General features: G+C 33.2%; 1 protein-coding gene across 1 annotated transcript in view; it reads right to left on the reverse strand.

Moving 5' to 3' along the window:
• LOC145662605 (uncharacterized) overlaps positions 1-2,825 on the reverse strand; it is a 268,737-nt gene extending 265,912 nt beyond the window's left edge. Inside the window, exon 1 of the mRNA XM_081728324.1 lies at positions 2,712-2,825. Coding sequence (XP_081584450.1) covers positions 2,712-2,814 — 103 coding nt within the window. The 5' untranslated portion in view covers positions 2,815-2,825. The remainder of the gene's footprint in view (positions 1-2,711) is intronic.
• Between the last annotated feature and the right edge of the window lie 19,927 nt (positions 2,826-22,752).

Raw genomic sequence — 22,752 nt, forward strand, 5'->3', positions numbered from 1 at the left:
AATACATATAATGCACAATAAGATAATGCAAATTAAAATCTATTAATGTATACTATTATTAACATATATTTTGTAGTAAATCATAGTAATCTCTGGAGTAAAGGTCTCGCAGTTCGATTATTTTGTAAATGAAAACATTGTATCTGTGTTGTTTCAGTTCATTTGCTTACTTCAAGTACGAGCATTTTAGTTATTTATCACTCATCTCCAAGCATTGAGTGCTGAATTTAAAATAATATTTTGTAAGATATACAGATTCAAAATATTGACAAATACGATATTTGGAAAGTCCCGTACTTGAGAATATAGTTAAAATTCTTGATTATCTATGACCGGATTGCCTGGCTCCCGTTTTTCTCTAAATATATACTGTGATTAGCACAGTATTATACATATGTCATGGTATTGTCACGAAGTATAAATTTCACGTTTACCGAGTGAAAACATAAGGTGATAAATAGCTTCCAATGAGGTGCAAAACAAGGATTTTCTATTTACACTGTTTTCAACACTACTCTATCCCTAACGCTTACTATGGCAAATAAAAAAGCAAAGATATAAGTTTATTCGGGAATGTTCGTGCTAGTTTCAGAGTGATTATTTAATATAACCACGAGTTTGTTTTATTTTATAGAAATTACAATTTACAATATAGATATATGTTCAAACTGAGTTACGATGGAAAAGTTTGATGAACGACATTTTTCAAAATGTATTATCAAATTGTGACGTAATATTTCTGTACTATTTGTTTTAGTGACAATATTTGGTAAAGCCCTCCCTCCTGGTCTAGTGGATAGAGCGTATGTTTTTGGTGCACGTGGTCTGAGGTTCGATTCCCAATGATAAAACGCAAAACAATTATTTTCAAAGCACTCACTTTCATTAACCATTAATCTCTCTTAGCCTAAATGACATAAATGTAGGACGTTAGGCTAAAAAAATTATTTCATTTAATTTCTTTATACGGAAACAGAGAAAATAAGTATATGTTATATTACAAATATACATGAAAATAAACAATATCCTTCCATGCATACCTAATGGCTACCGCTCGCGCTTTTAGTGCACGAGGTTCCGGGTACGATTCTCGGAAGGGAAGCATTGAACACATTCACGGTGCTCTAGATTTTACCTTAAACTGCAGGTTCATGTCACATGTAGTCTGGATGTTGAAAAGGGACTCTAAATGTAAAAAACACATACTCGAAAATAATAAAATCAAAGGACAAACATTATTTTGCTTAATTAAAATATTATCTGGTGGAACGTTCATTTCTGGAACGAAAAATCTGATTCGATTCTAGTCTATGTGTAGATGTGGTGGACAACATCGTGTTCAGGATTTTGCCTTTCTATCGTTTCTATGTTTTCATTCAATAAATAATTTACTATCATTCATTTTCTTTTATTTACCATCTTCTGATACGTCTAGAGACTGTAAACTCACATTCGGAATATTTTTATCTCAATGTGATCTCATAGTCATTTTTTTAGAAAAGTAAATTTAAAATCAGGAGGATTTATACATTGTATTCATTTGTTAACTAATCATTTTATATTAGAAATATACATAATATGTTACGTAAATAGTTCTTTTCTCTATATAAGTATTACTGCAATCCAAGACCAACTGATCATATTAATAAAGCAGACAAATTAACAAAATTAAATTGTTAGGCAAAAAAAAAAAAAATGACAATCTCTTCGGCATCATAATTTGCAGTGGATTTCGGTAACTATAATACAATTTACGGAAAGACATATTTGGAATTCTACACACACAGTTGAGTACATATGGGAAGAGATCAGGATGATGTATATGTTCTCTCTTTTACTTATTTATTCCGAATTCTTATATTATAATGTATGTGTTCAAATAATCTAGAAGGACAAAAATAATCCGAAATATAGATTAAAAAGTAGCTTCAATTTCCAGCTTGGTACACCCTAATTTATATAAACTGTTCTACTGTTCAAACAATAAGATGTTTCTATAAAATCCTTTATTTTTAAAAAAAATCACTGACAAACAGCTACCAATTATTCATTGTTAAATTACAGTGATGCGCAACACAAAGAATGTGTTGGTATTAGAAATAAACAATGGTTCATATTATTGATCGTCAATTCTAATGTTAACTATTTTTAATTTATTATCAAACCGTATAATCGTAATGTTAAGCACAATTGTAAATTCCAATGATATTTTGGTGTTATATTTATCAAGAAATTCGTTGTAATTTTACATAACAATTTTGGAGACTTGTATCCCAATCCATTTTTAAGATAAAATTTGTGTCAATTTGGCTGTACACATTCAGAAGATATAAACACAAGAAAAACACCATTTAGCGTGTAAAAAATGTAAATCATGCAAATCATATTATAAAATATATAAACCGAAACAAATACTGAAGAAACCTCTAAAATTTAGAATTTACAACTAGGAAAGTAAATTCATTGTAAGAAATTACGATTTGAAATATAACGTAACTAAAATGGAAATGTAAGTCTTAGTATTTGTTCGTACGGCTTAAAGTGTGATATGTAAAAAAAATTCTTAATACTTTATACATAATGCTTTTAGTAATCAATTTTGTTTTTGAACGGATAAACAACTATTTGTGTACTATCGATGGTATGTAAACATTGCTTCTTTACAAATAAAGTATACAAGAACGAAGAGGATAAGTATAATTTTTACGTACCTGCCACAAAGCTTTTTTGTTGCTGTTGAGCAATAACAGGCGATAAGATCTGAACCAAGGACACTCCAAAGATCCAGAACAGGACATCCGTCCACACAGACATCCTGAAGCCTCGCCACTAAAAAACTGTGGCTCCAGCACAAGAGAGAAGAACTACTCCTGTTGCTAGGAGACAACCCGACGCATGCGTACCTCTCACGCTATCATCTTCGCCGATGATCAACCTTGCGAAGCACACCAGAGGGGACGGTACAAGATTGGGTAGAGGGCAATCAGCGAGGGAGAAGGGGTAGGTAGGTTGCTAGGACAGCGGGAATCGGAGAAGGAAAAGACTGAAGGATTTGGAGAAGAATCATATCAACTTTCTATATGTTATTCAGCCACATGAAAGAGAAAAAAATAATACTTCGTATTCACTACTTCACTCATCTCTTCTCTTGTTCATAGAGTCACGTATTTTTTTCTGAAGATAACTTTTCTCAAGATGGACAGGGAAGTAAGAATTCATAAGTGCATCTTTGTTCTCTCTCCACGTAATGCCTGAATATCAAAGATAAGGAGAAGATGAAAACAAAGAACTTGAATGATATTATTAGAATATTTATGAATGGAAATCAAATTGATTTAATTCTTGAAAAAAGTAAATGGATATTTGTTGTAATTTAGATTACGTAAAAAGAATATTGATTAGTTGTTGTACCAATTTACTGTAGTTATTTTAGAAGCTGAATATACATTAAGTACTACCTAGCTGTGGAATTCTACTATTTTGTTTGATTACTTTAATGTAGTATGAATTTATCTTAACGGAAGTAAGGAATAGCGGAAACTTCATAATGGGGAATTGCATAATTTATACCGTTTATCAAACATTGTTAGAGTCATCACGTTTAGGAGGCTCAGGTGGAAAGGCCATGTACCTAGAATGAAGGAAAGAAAAAACTCTTTAAAAATTTTAATTGGAAATGGAATGGGAAAATGACCATTAGAAAGACCTAGGCTTAGCAAACTGGAGGAGAATATTAAGATGGATCTCGCAGAAATAGAAATACAAAGTAGAATAGAAAGTAGAAACTGGATCCAGTTGGCTAAGCTTTTGTGAACTCGGCATTAAACCTCCTGGATTTAGTGCTAGTTAGTTAAGAATGTATCTTATCTGTTGAAAGGACATGCTCAAATGGTTAATGTTGTTAGAAAGTGAAGTAGGATTAAACTCCCCCACTTTTACTGGACTTCCTGGTAGCTGATATCAGATACAAAAGACAATATCTGGAGCAGCTGATTGAGTCTGGAAGTCCTGATCTTAAAGTAAAAACGTTGCATTTAGCATATTATAGTGTATATTTACAGTGCAGAGTTATTTAACACTGTCATATTGAATAGTGTGCTTGATTAAAAGTACAGTAAAGTATTATTTTACTTTTTGTTTTTTAAATAACAGATATTAGCCACTACAGATTTCGTGTCGGAAATTACAGACAATGTGCAACATCAGACCAATGTTCCCCTCGTTTTACCCGCTGGAACGAGGTATGAGTGAATTTTATATAGTATTAATCCAGCATCTAATTCGAATAAATGGGACTTAGAATCGAACTCTATAGATTTTGCTCCGGAGGAGTTATATCCTAACTAAAAGATTTCCTCTTAGTTTCGGAAGTTTTTTTCCTTTTTAAATTAGAAACTTCAACTTTTAACTTTACATGTCCCGAAATAAAGAATATGTATTTTGTAGCGTGGTTGAGTTTTTTTATAAGATATAGAAGTAAGCCTTCGAACATTTGATTTTGCCCAATTTATCCTTAATTTTATCCGAGAGAAGTGAGGCTCGAATTCTGTTGTGTCTGATCAGTTACTTGATAATTACATTAATATCTACACAGTACCTATGTTTTTTTTTTCAAATTTATATTTTGTATATCTTAAATATAGACACAGTTAGAATCACAGTATCGTATTCTTGATTATAAAGTCAACGCAACCAAAGTTAGCTGCTGATTTAACAAAAGTACGGACGACAATAGTACCGGTCAAAGGCTTTCGAAAACTCTGGATTCGAGTAAGCATCTGCCGTGTGCCTATTATTTCGATTCGAAAACTTTGACTCGCCGTGTGACGGTGGTATTCCTGTCTAAGGTATAAAACTTGAAGACAGTTGGCTTGAGATCTAAAAGACACTAGAGATGATATGTCGATCTATAATTCTTAAAATGTATACGAGAAAAATCTAATAGATACTGTATAGAATAAAACAAAATGTGGAAAAGATAGTGAGACAATATTCTCAACTAACATCGTGTCGTGCCTAAACTTGGGATGTAGTTGCGTTATGACATGAGTAAGTTGCTTCCGTCTAGTATCTGAAATAGGGAATTACAGAATTTGTTACGCTATTGCGAGAGGTTTGTTAGTTAAATGAGAACATAAACACATGCTATTAAAATCATGTATTTTCAAGTTTCGGTTTATTATGTGTAATGTAGTGTATGCATGAAATTAGTTTGTGAATAACTCTCAGATCACACTAATAGATTTTTTGGCAATTTCCCCACTTGAGAGCAACAGAGATGAAACACCACATACCTGTTGACCTTTCTCTGAGAACTGATGGCATTAGATTGTCTTCCATCCGGGATGCTGGTTCGACTCTGGACTCCGTGGCTTCGCTGAGCTAACAGCGGAAAGAACTTCCACTGATTATGGACTTCTTGGAACTGCTCATGGACTCCGAGCAAATTGATCTTACAATTGATGCTACAACTGCTCTCCACAACTGATCCTAATTCTTTCCAACATAACCTTTTTATTTCGTCGTCCAGACAACGATGTTGCGTTCTCATCTCTTTCTTCATTTTCGTGTTATTTCATCTCTTTGCTGAAACCATTGGTTTCTCCATTGTCTCTCAATGAATTAAATTTCCAAATAGTCTACGTCTGCAATTTCAATAGTTTTGACAAACTCCTAAAATGTGTTCGTGTTAACAAAATTTTACAAGAATTTTACAATTAAGGTTTTCTCAATGTTTGTTGTTACAATGACAACACGTGCAGACTCGTGTCCGTATCATTACTTCATACATGTAAACAAAATCAAAACATAAACATAATGAAATCCTCTTTAGAAATTATTCTGTCTGCATCATTTCTTAATTTTGATATACAATGCCAATTCAAAAAAATAGTTTGTTTTTAATATTAACTTCTGATATTTTTAATAAAAATAAATTTGAAAATAGGAAAATAATCTTTAAACTCTACGTTCATTGACAATATGTTAGTTCTTCTTGAAAGATATAGACATAGGCATGAGATATGCAGTGACAGAAATTTGAAAGAAAAATAAATTTTATATATTTGAGAGTTCTATATACCTTGTTGATATGTTAACGTTTAAAACAGGTTTATGATGGCTTCGTATGCATAATTGAAGCGCTTAGAGGATAAAGGTGTTGTGTAACAAATTGTACATTTCGGTAAAATTCACTTTCACAACTATGTCTGTTAACATACATCCTTCATCGTTTCCAAATCTCTTCACTGGGACGTGCACTCACTAAATAGTGTGTTATGTAGCATGAGTAACGTATAACACGCGCATAAACCGCCAGAATTCAACGTTTTCAAAGATGTAATATAACATCTGTATCCTCTAAGCGCTTCAATTGTTGCACGTTGGAATAGCAAGAACGAGTACTGTATGTCGCTCTCATAAAGAGGCAATTGAATACATAAGATCGAGGCCACCTTGGACGCCTTTTGAAACACGGTACTTTTGGAGTTGGATCGGGATACTATACGTGTAAATAACGTTTCTGAAACATGTTAAACCACTAACCGCCTTCATTACATCTTGTAGAATTACCACTGTGATCAGAAGTGATTCTAAGACGTTAGACCTATTTTTAAGGAGCTTATAATACTAAAAATTCCTTTATATACAACATTCACTATGTTTGTCCATGTGTCCACTTAACAGACTAAATCTTAAGAATTACTTGATGAATCACCGTGAATTTTTGGTGGAATGTAGAGGGTGGTCAAAAGTTAGAAATAGACTTCGTCAACGGATGTGATATTCGAACCGGAAGTGGTGGAAATCAACCATTTCTGGTTTTGATGTTGATCACTATAGAGTAAAAATGATCATTGATGCCTACAAGCGTTTTCCTGCAATCACTTATTTGTGCGAAGAAAACATTTAATCTCTATCCTTAATTCTCTACTAAAACCAGAAATGATAGAAGTTTATTACGACTTCTGGTTTCAATATTGATCCGCATGGAGCAACAACGATAAGAGATACTGAGAACAGGCACGTAGTCAGGATTTCGTAATAGGGGGGGTCCGAGACATGAAATACTGTGGTTATCCACACCAGAGTTCGATTATTCTAAACTATCTTACTGGTAACATATATTGGTTCGTTTAGTCAGGATTTCGTAATGGGGGGAGGGGCAGTGTGATATGAAATATTGTGGTTATCACATAAGGGGCTTGATCACTATTTGTTAAGACAATAAAATGAAGACATGATAGTAAGTATTTAGTAACAAACTATGAAGAAATGTCGAATAAAAGAATATTAAAAAGATTTTAAAAGATTTTACAATATCTACGTTCCTTCTTCTGTTCACACAAATATAACAATTTTCCTTTCATTATGATCTCAACTATTTTTTAAAAAGTACGTATCCAATAATGTCTTGTAAAATATTTTACAATAGCCTACTTGCGCTCCTTTCTCTATTGAATCAAATGTTAACGGAACTTTCTTCCACATAACTTTTTTTTTTAATATCCGTCAAATACTGTCTGTTCCAAATGACAAGTTAAAAGAGCAGTTGAAAACCGTTTCTCAAATAACATGTTTAATATTACAGAGAAGCGATGATGAAATATTATTTTTATTTTTAGTTTTTTTATTTTTAACGCTGACTCTTCCCATTTCTTGTTTCTTTTTGTTTTATCCTTCCTTATTTTTTATTTCTGGTCTCGAAGGGGGGGTCCGGACCCCCGGACCCACCCCTTGGCTACGTGCCTGCTGAGAAGCAGGTTTCCAGGGATCGATTTAGTATTAGAAGAATGGGAACAATTTTATCTGAACCCTCTATTCAAGCCAGAAATGGAAGGAATAATCCACTTCAGTTTTTTTAAAGTTGATAGACAATGGGTAAAAACGGCAATAAACATTGAGGAGCGTTTAATACAATCAAGTAAGTGTCCCAAGAACATATTACATCCCCTCTATAATCTCTCTACTAAAACCGGAAATGGTAAGAAAAAAATAACCCAACTTCCAGTTTCAATATTAATTGAGAAAATATCACGCCATACAAACCAAACTTCTTTTTGTTATATACACCTGGCATTGCAAGTGTTTTCTTGCATTACATGTATCTCTTTCTTCCATCTTTGTCTTGACGCAGGAGTTAATCGATTTAGTGCATTTATCAATTGCAGTTTTCTAAACCATTGCTTTCCTTTAACTAAACCTTCCACCTTATTCTTTTTCGATACCTCTTTTCAATTAGTATGTTTTATCATTTATAGCTAATTTCAATGTTATTCTTTTATCTTTTACTTTTCCAAACTCATCCTTATTACATGTTTGCTCTATTCACCTCATTTACGCGATTGTCTTCCATACTCTTTTGGAAGCTTTGTAGGCATTTCCTCGTATTTCTTGTATCTACTAGAACGTTAATATCAATTTCTTTTAGAAGTTCTCAGAAAGACAGAAATCATAACGAAGAATAATGTATGAAACTGTAGCAGTGTTAGTAAAATATAGTTGAAACATTTAAACTAGTTATCCATTAAAATTTCCTTCAAAACTTTTAAATTATATGAGAAAAAAAACATGTTTTCATGAAGAGGAATAGTAATTATTAGATATTAGAATCACTTGAGTAAAATTAAAAATAATACTACCCTTCAAGGGGAGGTGATTTATTAAAAACCAACCATGGACCATGGGAGACAGGGCGTCTCTGTCTTTTGAGTATCTTTCTTAATGGCATCTACAGTAATTATCATTATAAATATTGTATTATACCGTTAATTCACATTAGGCAGTATTAAGCATTTACTACCTAGTCTACATACCGTTGATCTCCAGTTCACTAACTCAACACACAATTTAACAATATCTTCTCTGGAAATAAGTACATGTTGTGAAACGTTGATTATAAGTTGGCTTACAATCCACCCAGAAAAGTAGGAGTTTTGCAAAAAACTAAGCCAGATTTGGGCCAGTAGTATTGCCATTTCCGAAGAAACTTTTCTCGGGAAGAGAAAAGTTTGTAATACAAACAGCGTATACAGCATACAGTGTTAAATTTCACAATAGCAAATAAGTTAGGGCTACAAAGATAAACCATGTCGTACGTACATAATAAATTAAATAACATTTGAGGAAATGAAGCGTGTCCGTCAAATAAAATTTGAGAAATTGAATTACGAAGTAGCCATTTGATAATTGTTATTACAAAGTAACAGACACAATAATATATTTTAATAATAACATGTTTCGCATCTGAAAGGTTACAGTCATTCACGATATTTATGACTATTATTGAAAGTTTCCATGCATTCATAGTTTCGTTGTCGAAGATTGATTAGAAGCACTACTTTTCTCGATTTAATATATGTTATTTAATTAAGCTGGCTAACAATTCGCAGGCATGATGGTATTTAGTTGTAGGTTGATATCCATTATAAAATACTTATTGGTACGTACTTTCATATGTAAATAATTCAATTGATATTAACATTTTTATAATTGTTTGTAGGTAGTAGAAGTGGTAGGTTTAGTTTAATTTTAGGTAATCTTATTAATTGCTTCTTATACTTTCTGTTTTTCTCTTTCAGAAGAATCCTGTCACAGGATACTTTTGTGGGTCTTTATGTATTACGTTCCACGTTTATACCGCCTAGGCTAAAGGAGACTGCGATGATGAGAAATAAATGACATGGTGGATTGAAGACGGTGGAAGGAAACGAGAAAACTCACACGGGAAGGTCCCACAAGTTATCGCTCAAATCTGACTACCACATAGCACATCTGATAGAACATCATGAGAAATAAAAGTGAGCAAAATCTAAGACGCTATGGGTCAGAAAGATAGGAGCTACGGGGCATCAAATTTTGAATATCCAAAAAATTAATATATCATGGAATTATGCACATTTAAAGTAAATATCTTGAAAAACGTTAAAGCAATCAAAACGAAAGTTGCGCAATATAGTGAAAACAAAATGCCCTATCGAAAATCACAGTTTTGCTATTGATGAAGCAGTGTTTCCAACTCAGCATAAAATATTTTATTTGAAATAGCACCATATACAAGTGTGCACAGATTTAAAATGTACTATTATCACTAAACATAACAGTGAAGTGTAGTGGTACAGTGTTGCAGTGTTGCACTGCTGGAGCTACGTGTGCTTAAAATGTTCAATGGAGAAGTCTGATATGTGGTGACAGATGGTAATAAAGAATTGCACTAGAAAAAAGTGTGTGTTTCGCATTATACTTTTGTAGCCCCGGTGAGTAAGCAGACAACTCGTGAAAATAAAATGATACACCCGAAGAAAGAAACACGTGTTTTCTAATTCTGTAAACTGGTTCTCCAGACTATCTAATCAAAATTTGGAAGATTGCTTTCTTGGTTTATGTCCTTCGTGTTAAGTGACATATTATTTTACTTCTTCTCCTACATACCATATGGTTATGTATGTACACTGTAATATTACCATATTCACATTGGAAGTATAATTATTTTATTACTACCTCATTTCGTTTCTAGTCATTCCTGATAGCCATGTGGTCTAAAGGCTAGATAACCGACATATTTTTGATCACGGGTTTCAATCCCGCCTCGGACATTTTTTTGTACTTTTCACCTTACCTTTCATTGTTATTTCTTTCATAGTGGTTCGGATCTCACTTTACATTAATGTTTCCGTCCTACTAGCTTTGGAACTGACACAAGACGTAAATATGGCATCACTATATTTCGTTTTTCAAATGCATCAATATTTTGTGAAACTCCTGACATTTTGCTGTGATATACTATCGGGTATGTCCATGGTAACTCACGTTACGTAATGACGTATATTTTGAAGAATACTAACCACAAATACACTTAAAAGCTCCGCTTTTTTAAAAAAGAGGAAAGCTATCATATTTATACAGATAATTACCAAATATCGCCATTTTATATGATATAGCAAACCTAGGAGAAAAGATAATATTATAGTAACTCACGTTACAATTTTTTTCCCTACATTCAGAACCTGAGATTTTTCAGTACATTTTCTTTTGTGCTGGCATAGCTATGTGCATGAAATTACTATGTAAGATAGGGACACACACAATTGAATTATGGCAAAAATATTAAATTTTTATTCACATTTTATGACTATTTATTTTAGTGGAATATGTACAGAGTCTGGTAACTCACGTTACGGTAACTCACGTTACATTTGTCAACGATCTTTTATTATTAAGTATAAGCAACATTCACTTATAATAATTTGAAATAAACACAGTTTAACTAAGTTGTACTACCATGAGCAAAATAAATGACGCGTCTCTTTATTTTGAAATTTTTTGAAAATATTTCTGTTTCCTTTATATGTTCGAAATTTCGGAAAGTTTCCCAAGCAAGACAGGTTAATAACAAACCCGTTTTTAATATTTGTGTTAGATATTAGCTTAAAATAAAGAAATTAGAAGCAAAAAACATTAAATCGACAGAAATCTCGAGAATTACCAACTCTGCTAAAGTGGGAAATTTTCAAGAACGCGAGGGAATTCTGCAGTTCAACACGAAGCAGCGACATCTATGTCACTGAGAGAAATGTGGATAAAATCTACAAAAGAAACTTTTAACGAAATATTTCTAATATGTCTTATTTCGTGCATTATCTGCAAACTCCAAATATATGAATATATGCTAAGTATTAACGTAAAAATAGAGCAAAAAGTGGAAATTGTCTATGAAAAAGGACGAATTGGTAGCGCGACCGTAATGAAAAATCTTCTTTACCGTAGAACAGGGTCAGTTCACGTAAGGGAACAAATAGCTCAGTTAGTTAAAGCAACTAGTCTGTATGCCGAAGGTAGCGGGTTCGAATCCAGATGGAAATGACGTCATTTTTATTATTATGGTTATTTAATTTATTTTTTTATGTGGGAAAGAATCAAATTGTAACATATGTGTAAAATTCATGACGATACCAAAAAAAGAAAAAATTTCGTTGTCGCACTTGCATTAGCATCCCTAATTTTGTTTGCAAAAAGTTTAGTAATTATTTCCCCTGTGCTCACTGCTCACTATACGTAATGCTCGCTGGCGCGTTGTTTCCCAGTAAATGTTAATCCTAATTTGGAGAATTTTATAAAGTTTCACAATATTTCTCACTAGATAGTCTTCTATCTACTTGTTTGGATATTTTGATAACAGATTTCCCTATTAAATGTTTAGTTTTCCCTAGATGTTTAATTACGGAAAAGTTTTACAATGTATTTGTCTTAAATTGAAATTGTTTTGAATTTACCACATGAGATAAGTAGCTCGAAGGAGGAAAACTCAAGTAATTGATATTCTACGTAAAAGCTACCTATTGTAGAATGATGATACTTCTTGCCATCAGCACATAATCTTCACGTTAGAGAGTCAGACAGAAAAAAATTCTGGTTTTTCCTCCCTATGACCACCCATCTTAAACCTCTACATTCCATTGTTCGTCTCACAAAATTTCGGTGCTCCAAAAACATTCACATAATAATAATAATAATAATAATAATAATAATAATAATAATAATAATAATAATAATAATAATAATAATAATAATAATAATAATCCTGAATATGCCATCCTTACATAATGTAAGGATATCTTAGTTTCTTAGTTTAAATCTTAGATATCTTAGTCTAAAGTGCTTTCTTTAGTAATTATTTGAACAACCATGTAGGAGGGGGTACGGCGTTTTATTTTGACCTTCTCATTTCAGTACCCTTCCAACAGAAAGTAATTTCTCATAAGCAGGGTAGACAAAATGAATAAGAAATATATTTACAGCATCCTCTCCCCTTTCATGATTGGAAGATCCGTAGCATTTTTTTATTCTACCAAAGATGGCCCTGTGCGGTTAGGGGTAGGTAACTAAAGAAATACCTAATATATAGCGCCCCTTGATTGTAATATTACCGCTTCTTTATTTGTACGAGGGAGCCCCAACAAGGTGATAAAAAGAATAGGAAAAATGTCTATTGATTCCAGTGGCGGATCCAGCACAAACTTCTGGGAGGGGGGTAGTGAAAGATTCTTTTGATGATGTGAAGCTGTCACAAATTACCACTTAACTGAACTAAACATAATAGTGGGGTGAACTGGAACCCAGTCAGTTTAAATTGATGTAAAAGTTTAATTTTTGGCTTCATATTAAAGTTTTGGTTTCAAATGAAAATTTCAGTCCCAGTGGTCAAGGATCAAATCTCGTGGGGCTCTTCAGTGTAGGCTAATACGGGCCCCTTATGAGAAAAGGCAAAAATATTAAAATGTTTCTAACGTTCGAATTTTTCGTCTATTTTAAAGAATTGTTGGGCTTCGTATTAAAGTGTTGGTTCCAAATGGCAATTTCAGTCCGATGGAGAATGATCAAATCCTGGAGTCGGCGGGGGGGGGGGCTCATCAGTATAGTGTGCTACGGCTCCATTATGGGAAAAGGCAAAAATATGAAAATGCTTATAACTTTCGAATTTTTCGTCTATTTTAAAGAAATTATTGCCTTTACATTAAAGTCTTGGCTTCAAATGACAATTTCAGTCCTTGTGGACAATTATCAAATCTCGGAGGGCTCTTTGGTGTAGGGGTTTCGGCTTCTTTATGGGACAAGATTCACGTAATTGATATTGCAAAATTGTTTTGTAGACATTAGTGTAAACTTGCACCATTTCGTTAATTTTACCTCTTATATTTTGCAGATTTCAAATTCCAAGCATAGTTACTTCTCAAGGCTGAAAGGCACTTACTAGTTTCATTAAAAGGAAATGTCTTTTATGAAAAGTTGTCATGGAGTAGACGAACGAACAGGCACCCAAACATTGGTTGAGTCGGACGGTTGAAACTCGTTAAGCTCACTTCAATTATTATTATTATTATTATTATTATTATTATTATTATTATTATTATTATTATATTAATAATAATAATAATAATAATAATAATAATAATAATAATAATAATAATAATAATAATAATAATAGAGCATTCATGGGGTCCGTGGCTCGACTCCACTTCGCGCCAAGTGAAATTTGAGGTAGACAAATACCGTGTGCATGGGTATGGGTTTTCTTGGAATTTTCCATTTTCCTCCCACTTTCTTCATTTCATCATTTCATTCATCATCATTCTCCCTTAGCGTAGGTGCATAATCGTGCAACGTTAAACTAGATATTCCATTTAATTTTAATTTCAATAATAATAATAAACAATTAATTCAACTGAAAGAACTGTAATTTATGTTGACGGCAATTATCATAAATATGCAACCATTATAAAAACAATGCTTTGAGTAGAAAGATAATCCTTCCCAAGTGTTAACGAATGCGCACGAGATAAGACATGTCTCGAGAAAGAGACGAGACGCGCTTTGTGACATCCAAAAGAAGACTTAACAAATGTTTTGGACACGAGATAGCTTTTAAAATGTCTCGTCTTGTCTGGAATGTCTCGAAAACAAAAGTCTAAGTTTTAAAATTATTTTTAAAGATCTATTCTCTCAAAAGTAGCTCTCTGCCTTAAAATTAATAACGGCATTTGTGATTTTTTAAAAAAAAATAAACAATGACTAAAGTTAATAGTTAACTTTTCGAAAAGAAGCTTCATTAAGGGTGAACCTGAAAGATGTCCACAAACTTCGGGAGATGATTCGTGACATCAAAAGGAGACAAATAGCCCTCTTGCAGTTTTCGAGTTCAGCTCGTTGTCGAGATACAGGGTTGCCAACTGGTCGTGTTTGAGAAACTCACTGGAAATAAATTCAACTCCAAGAATAAGCTACTACAGGTCAATTGACTTATACCATGCTGCAAGGTTAAATATTTGTTTATGAAGTGTGTACAAAATTTGCCAGTGTCTTTCTGAGAACATCGTCGAGAAAAAGTCACCTCCAAGAATAAACTACCCCTCGTAAATTTTTCTAAGAGAAATATCTGATACTGCAATATAGGGTTGTTAATTAAATATTGATTAATGAAAAATAAACAAAATTGTTAAAACCATTTTGGAGAAAATAGCTTTTTTCGATTTTCGGCTGTTAGTAAACCACACTTATTTTAGGCGGTAGGAAAAAATGGGAAAATCTGCTGTAGGAATACTATGTAAACCCTAAGTTTAAAATTTGGTGTAGATACGTTGAACGGTATGGCCTCTAGGCGAGTGCACAGAAAAGTGTACCGAACGGACGGACCGGAAGGACGGGTATCGAAAAATCACATTTCCGGTATGTAGACGCCATGAAGTATGTAAATCCGTTGAAATCTGAATTTGATATACTATTTTCACAATCACCATGTTTTCTTCTCTCTTTTGTCGCTCGAAAAAGAAAAGCCTGAGTTTACCACAAAAAGCTAGGGTGTTTACCAAAAAATATTCAATTACAGGGCCACCGCACTAAACTTTTTCAATTCAATTTCTTAACTGTGTTAGGCCGCAGTTGTTACTGAAGTGTGTATTTGGATAATACGAAAAAAAAAAAATCGTATTATTCGAATACATCGAATGTCAGATTATCGAATAAAAAACTTCGATTGAAGAAAATCTACACTACAAAACTAACTCACACTTTGAGCACATTTTCATTAGACATATAATAGAGCAATTAATGCAATAATTGTTTATGAAATATGAAAAAATCAAATGAGTCATTTTCGAGAAAGCCGTTCAAAAAGAACACGTCAGAAGTAACCTACCTCTTGTGAATTGTTTCGAACAATGAGTTACGATATACTTTTGCTTATTAATGAAATATTTATTTGCGAAATTTGAACAAAATCGCCTGTCGTTCGAGAAAATTGTTGGGAAAAACCTTGACCCCCAAAATAATCTATCCGTCGTAATTGTTTTTCATAGAAATGACTTATACTAAAATATAGGGTTATTAATGAAATATTTATTTATGAATTATCAATAAAATTGTCCACGTAAGTTTTGAGAAAATCGTGAGGGAAAAACAACTCCCCGAATAAACTATCTCTTGAGGATTCTTTCAGGGTAAGCGAGTTATTACATATTATTAGGTTTTTAATGAAATATTTATTTCTGAGTACGAACAAAATTGCTTGATTCATTTTAGAGAAAACCATGGAGGAAAAACACCCCCAAGAGTAAACTACCCCTCGTATATTTTTTTTCAGGACAAACGAGTTTTGCCATATTGTTCGGTTATTAACGAAATATGTATTTTTGAAATACGAATAAACTCTTTTGAGTCATTTTTGAGAAAATCACCCAGACAACACACTCCACCAAGAATAAACTACCCCTCGCATTTTTTTTTAGGACAAACGAGTTATTTATGCCATATTGTTAAGTTATTAATGAAATATTTATTTATGAAATATGAACGAAAACACTTGAGTCCATTTTGAGAAAATCACTGAGAAAAAAACTCACCCCTAAGTATAAACTACCCCTTGTAGATTTTTCTCAGATAAATGCCTTATACCACAAAATAGGGTTGCTAATTAAATATTGATTTATAAAAAAAGAAAGAAAACAAGATCGTTAGAGCCAGTTATTAGAAAATATTTTTTTTCTATTTTCATCGTACAGGAAACTACCCTTGTTATGGGAGTAGGAGGGAAATAAAAGAAACTATAGGAAATACTATGAAAATCTTAAACTAAAATTTGGCGCAGATAAGTTGAACGGTTGGCCTCTAGGCTAGTGCATAGAAAAGTGTAGCGAACGGACGGACGAACAGATGGACATGTATCAAAAAATAACTTTTTCGGTATTAGGGGCTATAATACGTGTAAATTCGTTGAAATCTCAAATTTGATTTTTTTTTCGATCACCATACTTTCTTCTCTCATGTGTCACTTCAAAGTAAAAGGAACTCAGAACTACAGATAAGAGACACCTACTTTTACACATAGACATTTATTGATTTAAAACTGTTTTAGTTTGTCATTTCACTTCCAATTGAAAGGTTTTACCATGACTAACGGCATACCAATGACGAGACGGAAGTTTTGAGGAAGTAAGTAAATGCATTCAGAAGTCTAGACTACATTACGCCTATCAGCGTGTTTTTACTTCTGCAATTGTTGACAGTTGTAATTTCGTCCAAACGCTACACGAAATAATTCTTGGTTGACGTCATTGTGTTACTATTTTAGTATTGTTTTCATCAGACTTGGTTGAAGTTTTGTCTTAACGGTTATACATTTTTCCTTTCTTATTTCATCGTTACACATAAGAATAAAATGTTCTGGTGAGTGGATAAATTCGAACCTACGAACATTCAGTTTTCATTCTTCCAACACATTACCAATGGAAGAAGCTTTGTCTTCACGTTAACGCACGGTTACAGGGTTTATTACGATTTAAATAAAATGGCTGGCTGTTAGAGTTTCCTGCCCAAATATTTCGATAACAAATTTTCATTGCTTTGTAGATACGTAGAGCAATGTTTAGATACACATTTTAGGATAGTGCATTTTAGTGTATATAATAATTTCATGCCAGATAAAAGCTAGATAAGTTTTGATAAAATGTTTCATATGTAGTTCTCAATAATAGGCTTGCTGTTCGGGGTGAAGTTTCAAGGTTCAGCATTGACTAGCAGTTTTTCCTATTAATATCCCTTCTAACAATATTGGCAGTGGACAAAAGTTAGCCCGTGTTGAAGCTTTTTGCTCCTAATTTAATTATTTTACTTTATTATTTAACGAATATATTGAAAATTGTCAGCAGGCACGTATACAGTAATTTATTTCGGAAGGGGCCCGACTTCAATATTAGGATAAATTATAATAAAATTTTAAAAGATAATCCCAAAAATTAGGCTAAATTTACAGAAAAGTTGGGATTTCAGAGGGGGTCCGGACCCCCTGTACCCACCCCTAAATGCGTCCTTGTTTGTCAGTAACGTTTCCTCATTTTGAAACCCTCAAAAGCTTCGGATATATAAAGGGAAAAGAGTTATTTTCGATAAAATATCACTTCAAGGAGACGCGACAGTTTTATTGCACATGGTGGTATCCAACATTCACAAGGGCAAGAATTCCTTCCCTTTTATTCTTTTGCTATTGTGCTTTATCGAAAGGTTAGGTTTGTAAAATATTACTCTTACAAACAAGCGTGATTGGCAGATAGGAATACTGAACAGAATTCCACAGAAATGCATGCTGAACTTACGTTTATAGCTACTCTTTGGTGATTTGGCCTCAAGGTCAATCGAGTGGTAGGTAATTCAGTTCCGTCTCTGTTCTTGAGCCATGTTCGTATTACTTCAAACAGTTTTGCTAATGAAAAGCATGCCTCGTAATATAACAGACTTCTTTCGCGTAAGAAATCGAAACTCAGTTGGTCACAGCAACTTTTGTTACCTAACCATAACGGCCTAGGGTCGTCTTCAGTAGAATAAAAAATGTTACGTGATATTCCATTCACGAAGGAGAAAAGGTTACTTTAAATATATTTCTTATTCATTTTGCCTATTCTGCTTGTCAGAAATTATATACTTTCTGTTGGGACGGTGCTGAAAAGAGAGAGAGGGGGGGAAAATAAAACTTCGTGCCCCCTCATACATTTTAAATTTTGTTACATGGTTGCTCAAATTATTACTAAAGAAAACACCTTAAACCAAGATATCTAAAGTTACATTATGTAAGGGTGGCATAATCAGGAATAATAATAATAATAATAATAATAATAATAATAATAATAATAATAATAATAATAATAATAATAATAATAATAAATGTCTTTGGAGAGCCGAAATTATGTGACACGAATCATTACATGTAGAGCTTTAAGATGAGTGGTCATAGGAGAGGAAAAAACAGGGTTTTTCTCTGTCTGACCAACGTAAAGATTATGTGCTAAAGTTAAGAAGCATAATAATTCTACAATAGGTTGCGTTTACGTAGAATATCAGTTACTTCAGTTCTCCTCCTTCGGGCTACTTACCTCATGTGGTAAATTCAAAACAATTTCAATTTAAGACAAATACATGTAAAACTTTTCTGTAATTAAATATATATAGGGGAAATTAAACATTTAATAGGGAAATCTGTTATCAAAGTGTCCAAAAAAGTAGATAGAAGACTATCAAGCGAGAAACATTGTGAAGCTTTATAAAATTCTCCAAATTAGAATTAACATTTACTGGAAAACATTCGTTATGAACCAGTGAGCATGTAGTGAGTAGTGAGCACAGGGGAAATTATTACGAAACTGTTTGCAAACAAAAATTAGAGACACTAATGCAAGTGCGAGAACGGCATTTTTTCTTTTTTTGGTATCATCATGAGTTTTACACATATGTTACAATTTGATTCTTTCCCACATAAAAATAAATAAAATAACCACAGTAATAAAAATTACAACGGCACCTCCATGGGGTTCGAACCCAATACCTTCGGCATACAGACTAGTTGCTTTAACTAACTGAGCTACTTGTTTTCTTACGTGAACTGAACCTTTTCTACGGTAAAGACGATTTTTCATTACGATTGTGCTAAGAATTCGTCTTTTTCCATAGGTAATTTCCACTATTTGCTCTATCTATACGTTAATACTTAGCATAGATTCATATATTTGGAGTTCGCTGATAATGCATGTAATAAGACACATTAAAAATGTTTCGTTAAAAGTTTCGTTTGTAGATCTAATACACGTCTCTCTCAATGACATAGATGTCGCTGCTTCGTGTTGAACTGCAGAATTCCCTCGCGTTCTTGAAAATTTCCCACTTTAGTAGAGTTGGTAATTCTCGAGATTTCTGTCGATTTAATGTTTTTCGCTTCTAATTTATTTATTTTAAGCTAATATCTAACACAAATATTAAAAACGGGTTTGTTATTAACCTGTCTTGCTGGGGAAACCTTCCGAAATTTCGAACATATAAAGAAAATGGAGATATTTTCAAAAAACGTCAGAATAAAGAGACGCGTCATTTATTTTGCTCATGGTAGTACATTGAACTTTACTTTAAGAAAAGGTTTCATCAGTTATATGAAATTTTACTTGGGATACCGACATAAAAAATAAGACCTATGTAATAATAAATAAAGCTTGTATAGCATAATCAACATTAAAACTTAGTAGATTAAAGGTAACCTAAGGAAAAAATACGAAAATAGTTATTCTCTGGAAAACAATTAATGATGCCAGCTACATACAACTATATTTTTATCAAAAGAACAACTTGACTAAAAATTATAACTATATTTCTTTCATGAATTTTTGACCCTGTTTCCGTGGACATACCCTATCGGTGTTATGCATTTGAACTAAATTCACAGTATGAGACCCTGATTCCTTTATTACCATCTGTTGCTACATATCAGTCTTCTCCATTTTACATTTTCAGCTCACATAGCTCCAAAAATGTGCAACACTGTGCCACTAAACTTCACTCTTATGTTTAGTGATAATAGTACATTTTAAATCTGTGCACACTTGTATATGGTGCTACTTCAAACCAAATATTTTTATGCTGAGTTGGCAACACTGCTTTATCTATGGCAACACTGTTTGTTCTTTGGATAGATCATTTTATTCTCATTATATTGTGCATCTTTCGTTTTGATTGGTTTAAAGATTTTCAAAATATTTGCTTTAAACGTGCAGAATTCCATGATACAAGTTTTTGGATAGTCAAATTTTGAAACCTGGGGGCGCGGTGGCTCAGTGGTAGAGCGTTCACCTCTGGTTCTTGGGGTCCCGGGTTCGATCCCAGCCCCCGCCAAGTGAACTTTGTGGTGGACAAACACCGTGCTCGTGGGTTTTCTCGGGGTTCTCCCGTTTCCTCCCACTTTCTTCATTCCACCATTTCACTCATCTCTCATCATCACCGTCTCCTTTAGCCTAACCGGCATAACCGTGGGACGTAAAACTCAAAGATTTCATTTCATTTTTTTCAAATTTTGAAACCCCTTAACTTCTATTCTTCTGGTCCACGTTAAATTTTGCTCATTCTCATCCTCGTGATGCTCTATCAGATGTGCTATTTGGCAATCAGATTTGAGCGACAACTTTGTGGAACCTTTCTGTGTCAGAGAAAACCCATGCACAGGCAAAAGAAAAATTGTTAGCTCTTGAAAAATATTTAGTAGTCTGGCTCCTTAATTTACATATGTAGTTAGTTTTATTTGCAGCTAATAATGTCTTCATAGATTATTAAAAGGAGAAATTGTTATTAAACACATAGATTTTTAAATTGTGAAATACAAATTAGTCAGGGGCGAATCGAGGACGGACTTCTGGGGGGGGGGGGTTGTAATACTGCCACTTAGAGCTACTTTAAGAGCTCCAGACTCTGGGATGGGTTTTATTTATATATAAAATAAGAAAGTTTCCTCTTTTGGGGTTTGTGCTATTGCTCCGATCGCCGCCCTGGATCTGCCCTTCCAATTAGTGTATGTAATTGGTTACTAAATGATTTCATATGGTACTGTTTGAGAATAAGTATGGTAATTTTAGTGCTACAAAAATGCTGAATCAATGCTGAATCAATTTCAAAACTCGATTGTCACTATCTTGCCTTCTACGGCGATCAACGTTGAAACCGGAAATACTATAACTTTTACTACCATATTTACCACTTCTTAAGCCGGTGAATAGACTCCAAAAAAACCGCTTCCTGATATTTCTTTCGGTTTTTGCTGTATGTAAATCAATATTCAAATCTGAAGTACCGTACTATTAAATCGCTTCCAGTTTTGGTAGAGTGTTAAGAATGTTATGATATATTTCCTTGGGACGCTGAATCTATTCTAAAAACCAATTATCACTATCTTTTAGTTTTTTGCTGTATTGATCATCGTTTAAACCGGAAATTATTAATTTCTACCACTTCCGGTTTGATAGAAGGTTAACGGAGGAAATGGAAAATACTCTTCGGACGCTGAATCGATTGCAAGAAAACACTTCCTGAATATGTCTTACCACTTTTGCTGTGATACCTATCGACAGATTGACAGGTACTTACAGGTAGTTTTTTATATAAGATTCCGACACTTATCCATAACATAGTTATTAAGTCTAAAATCTAAACGTCTTTTTCCCTTGGTTATTCGACACGTTTATTTACAATCTTAGTCCCAAATAGTAACTTCTCTGATATTTTCTTTCATCTGATGAGGTTTGTACTTGGGATAATAGCCAACATCAACTTAGTAGAGATCAGTCTATTCATGAGTTTATGTGTCGTTCTTTCAACTCTAATTTGTACGGTTCGTACATATTTGAGTAAACATTTAAACATTCGGTCATTAGTATAATATAGTCCTGGTCCCAGCCTATACCAATCCTGGTCACAGCCAGGAATATGGAATAATAATTTTTAAAAATGTGGCTACAATATCTGGCATAGTATTGTTTCCAATTATTTCCTAAGTTTGAAGGCGTCACAAGACTTATCTTGCATCCCGAAATCCACAGAAAGTAAATCTTTTCTTAAAATGTATTGCAACACGTTTGAATGTATCGTTAGCTCAATCTGTTTCCACAATATCCTCTGTAGTCAAACTTGTTGAAAACACTAGAAGCGATTCATTTTTCCTATTGGATTGACAAAAGCGTATTCTTTCGGCATACATGCGTACGAGGAAAATTTTGATTTCATTGTAATAGACTTGTATATTTTTTGTGGATAGACTTCATAAACTGTCTTATTTCAGATAAGATCAAGGCATAACCAGAATTATTAAGTGTTTCAAACACATTTATTTTTTGAAATATAGATTTTTTTAATGATGATAGACGTTTCTCCGTTTCTGTTTCTGCAACTGCGCTCTCA

The sequence above is a fragment of the Thermobia domestica genome, chromosome 10 (genome assembly GCF_964235325.1).
Source record: "Thermobia domestica chromosome 10, izTheDome1.hap1.1, whole genome shotgun sequence".
Classification (NCBI taxonomy): Eukaryota; Metazoa; Arthropoda; class Insecta; order Zygentoma; family Lepismatidae; genus Thermobia; species Thermobia domestica.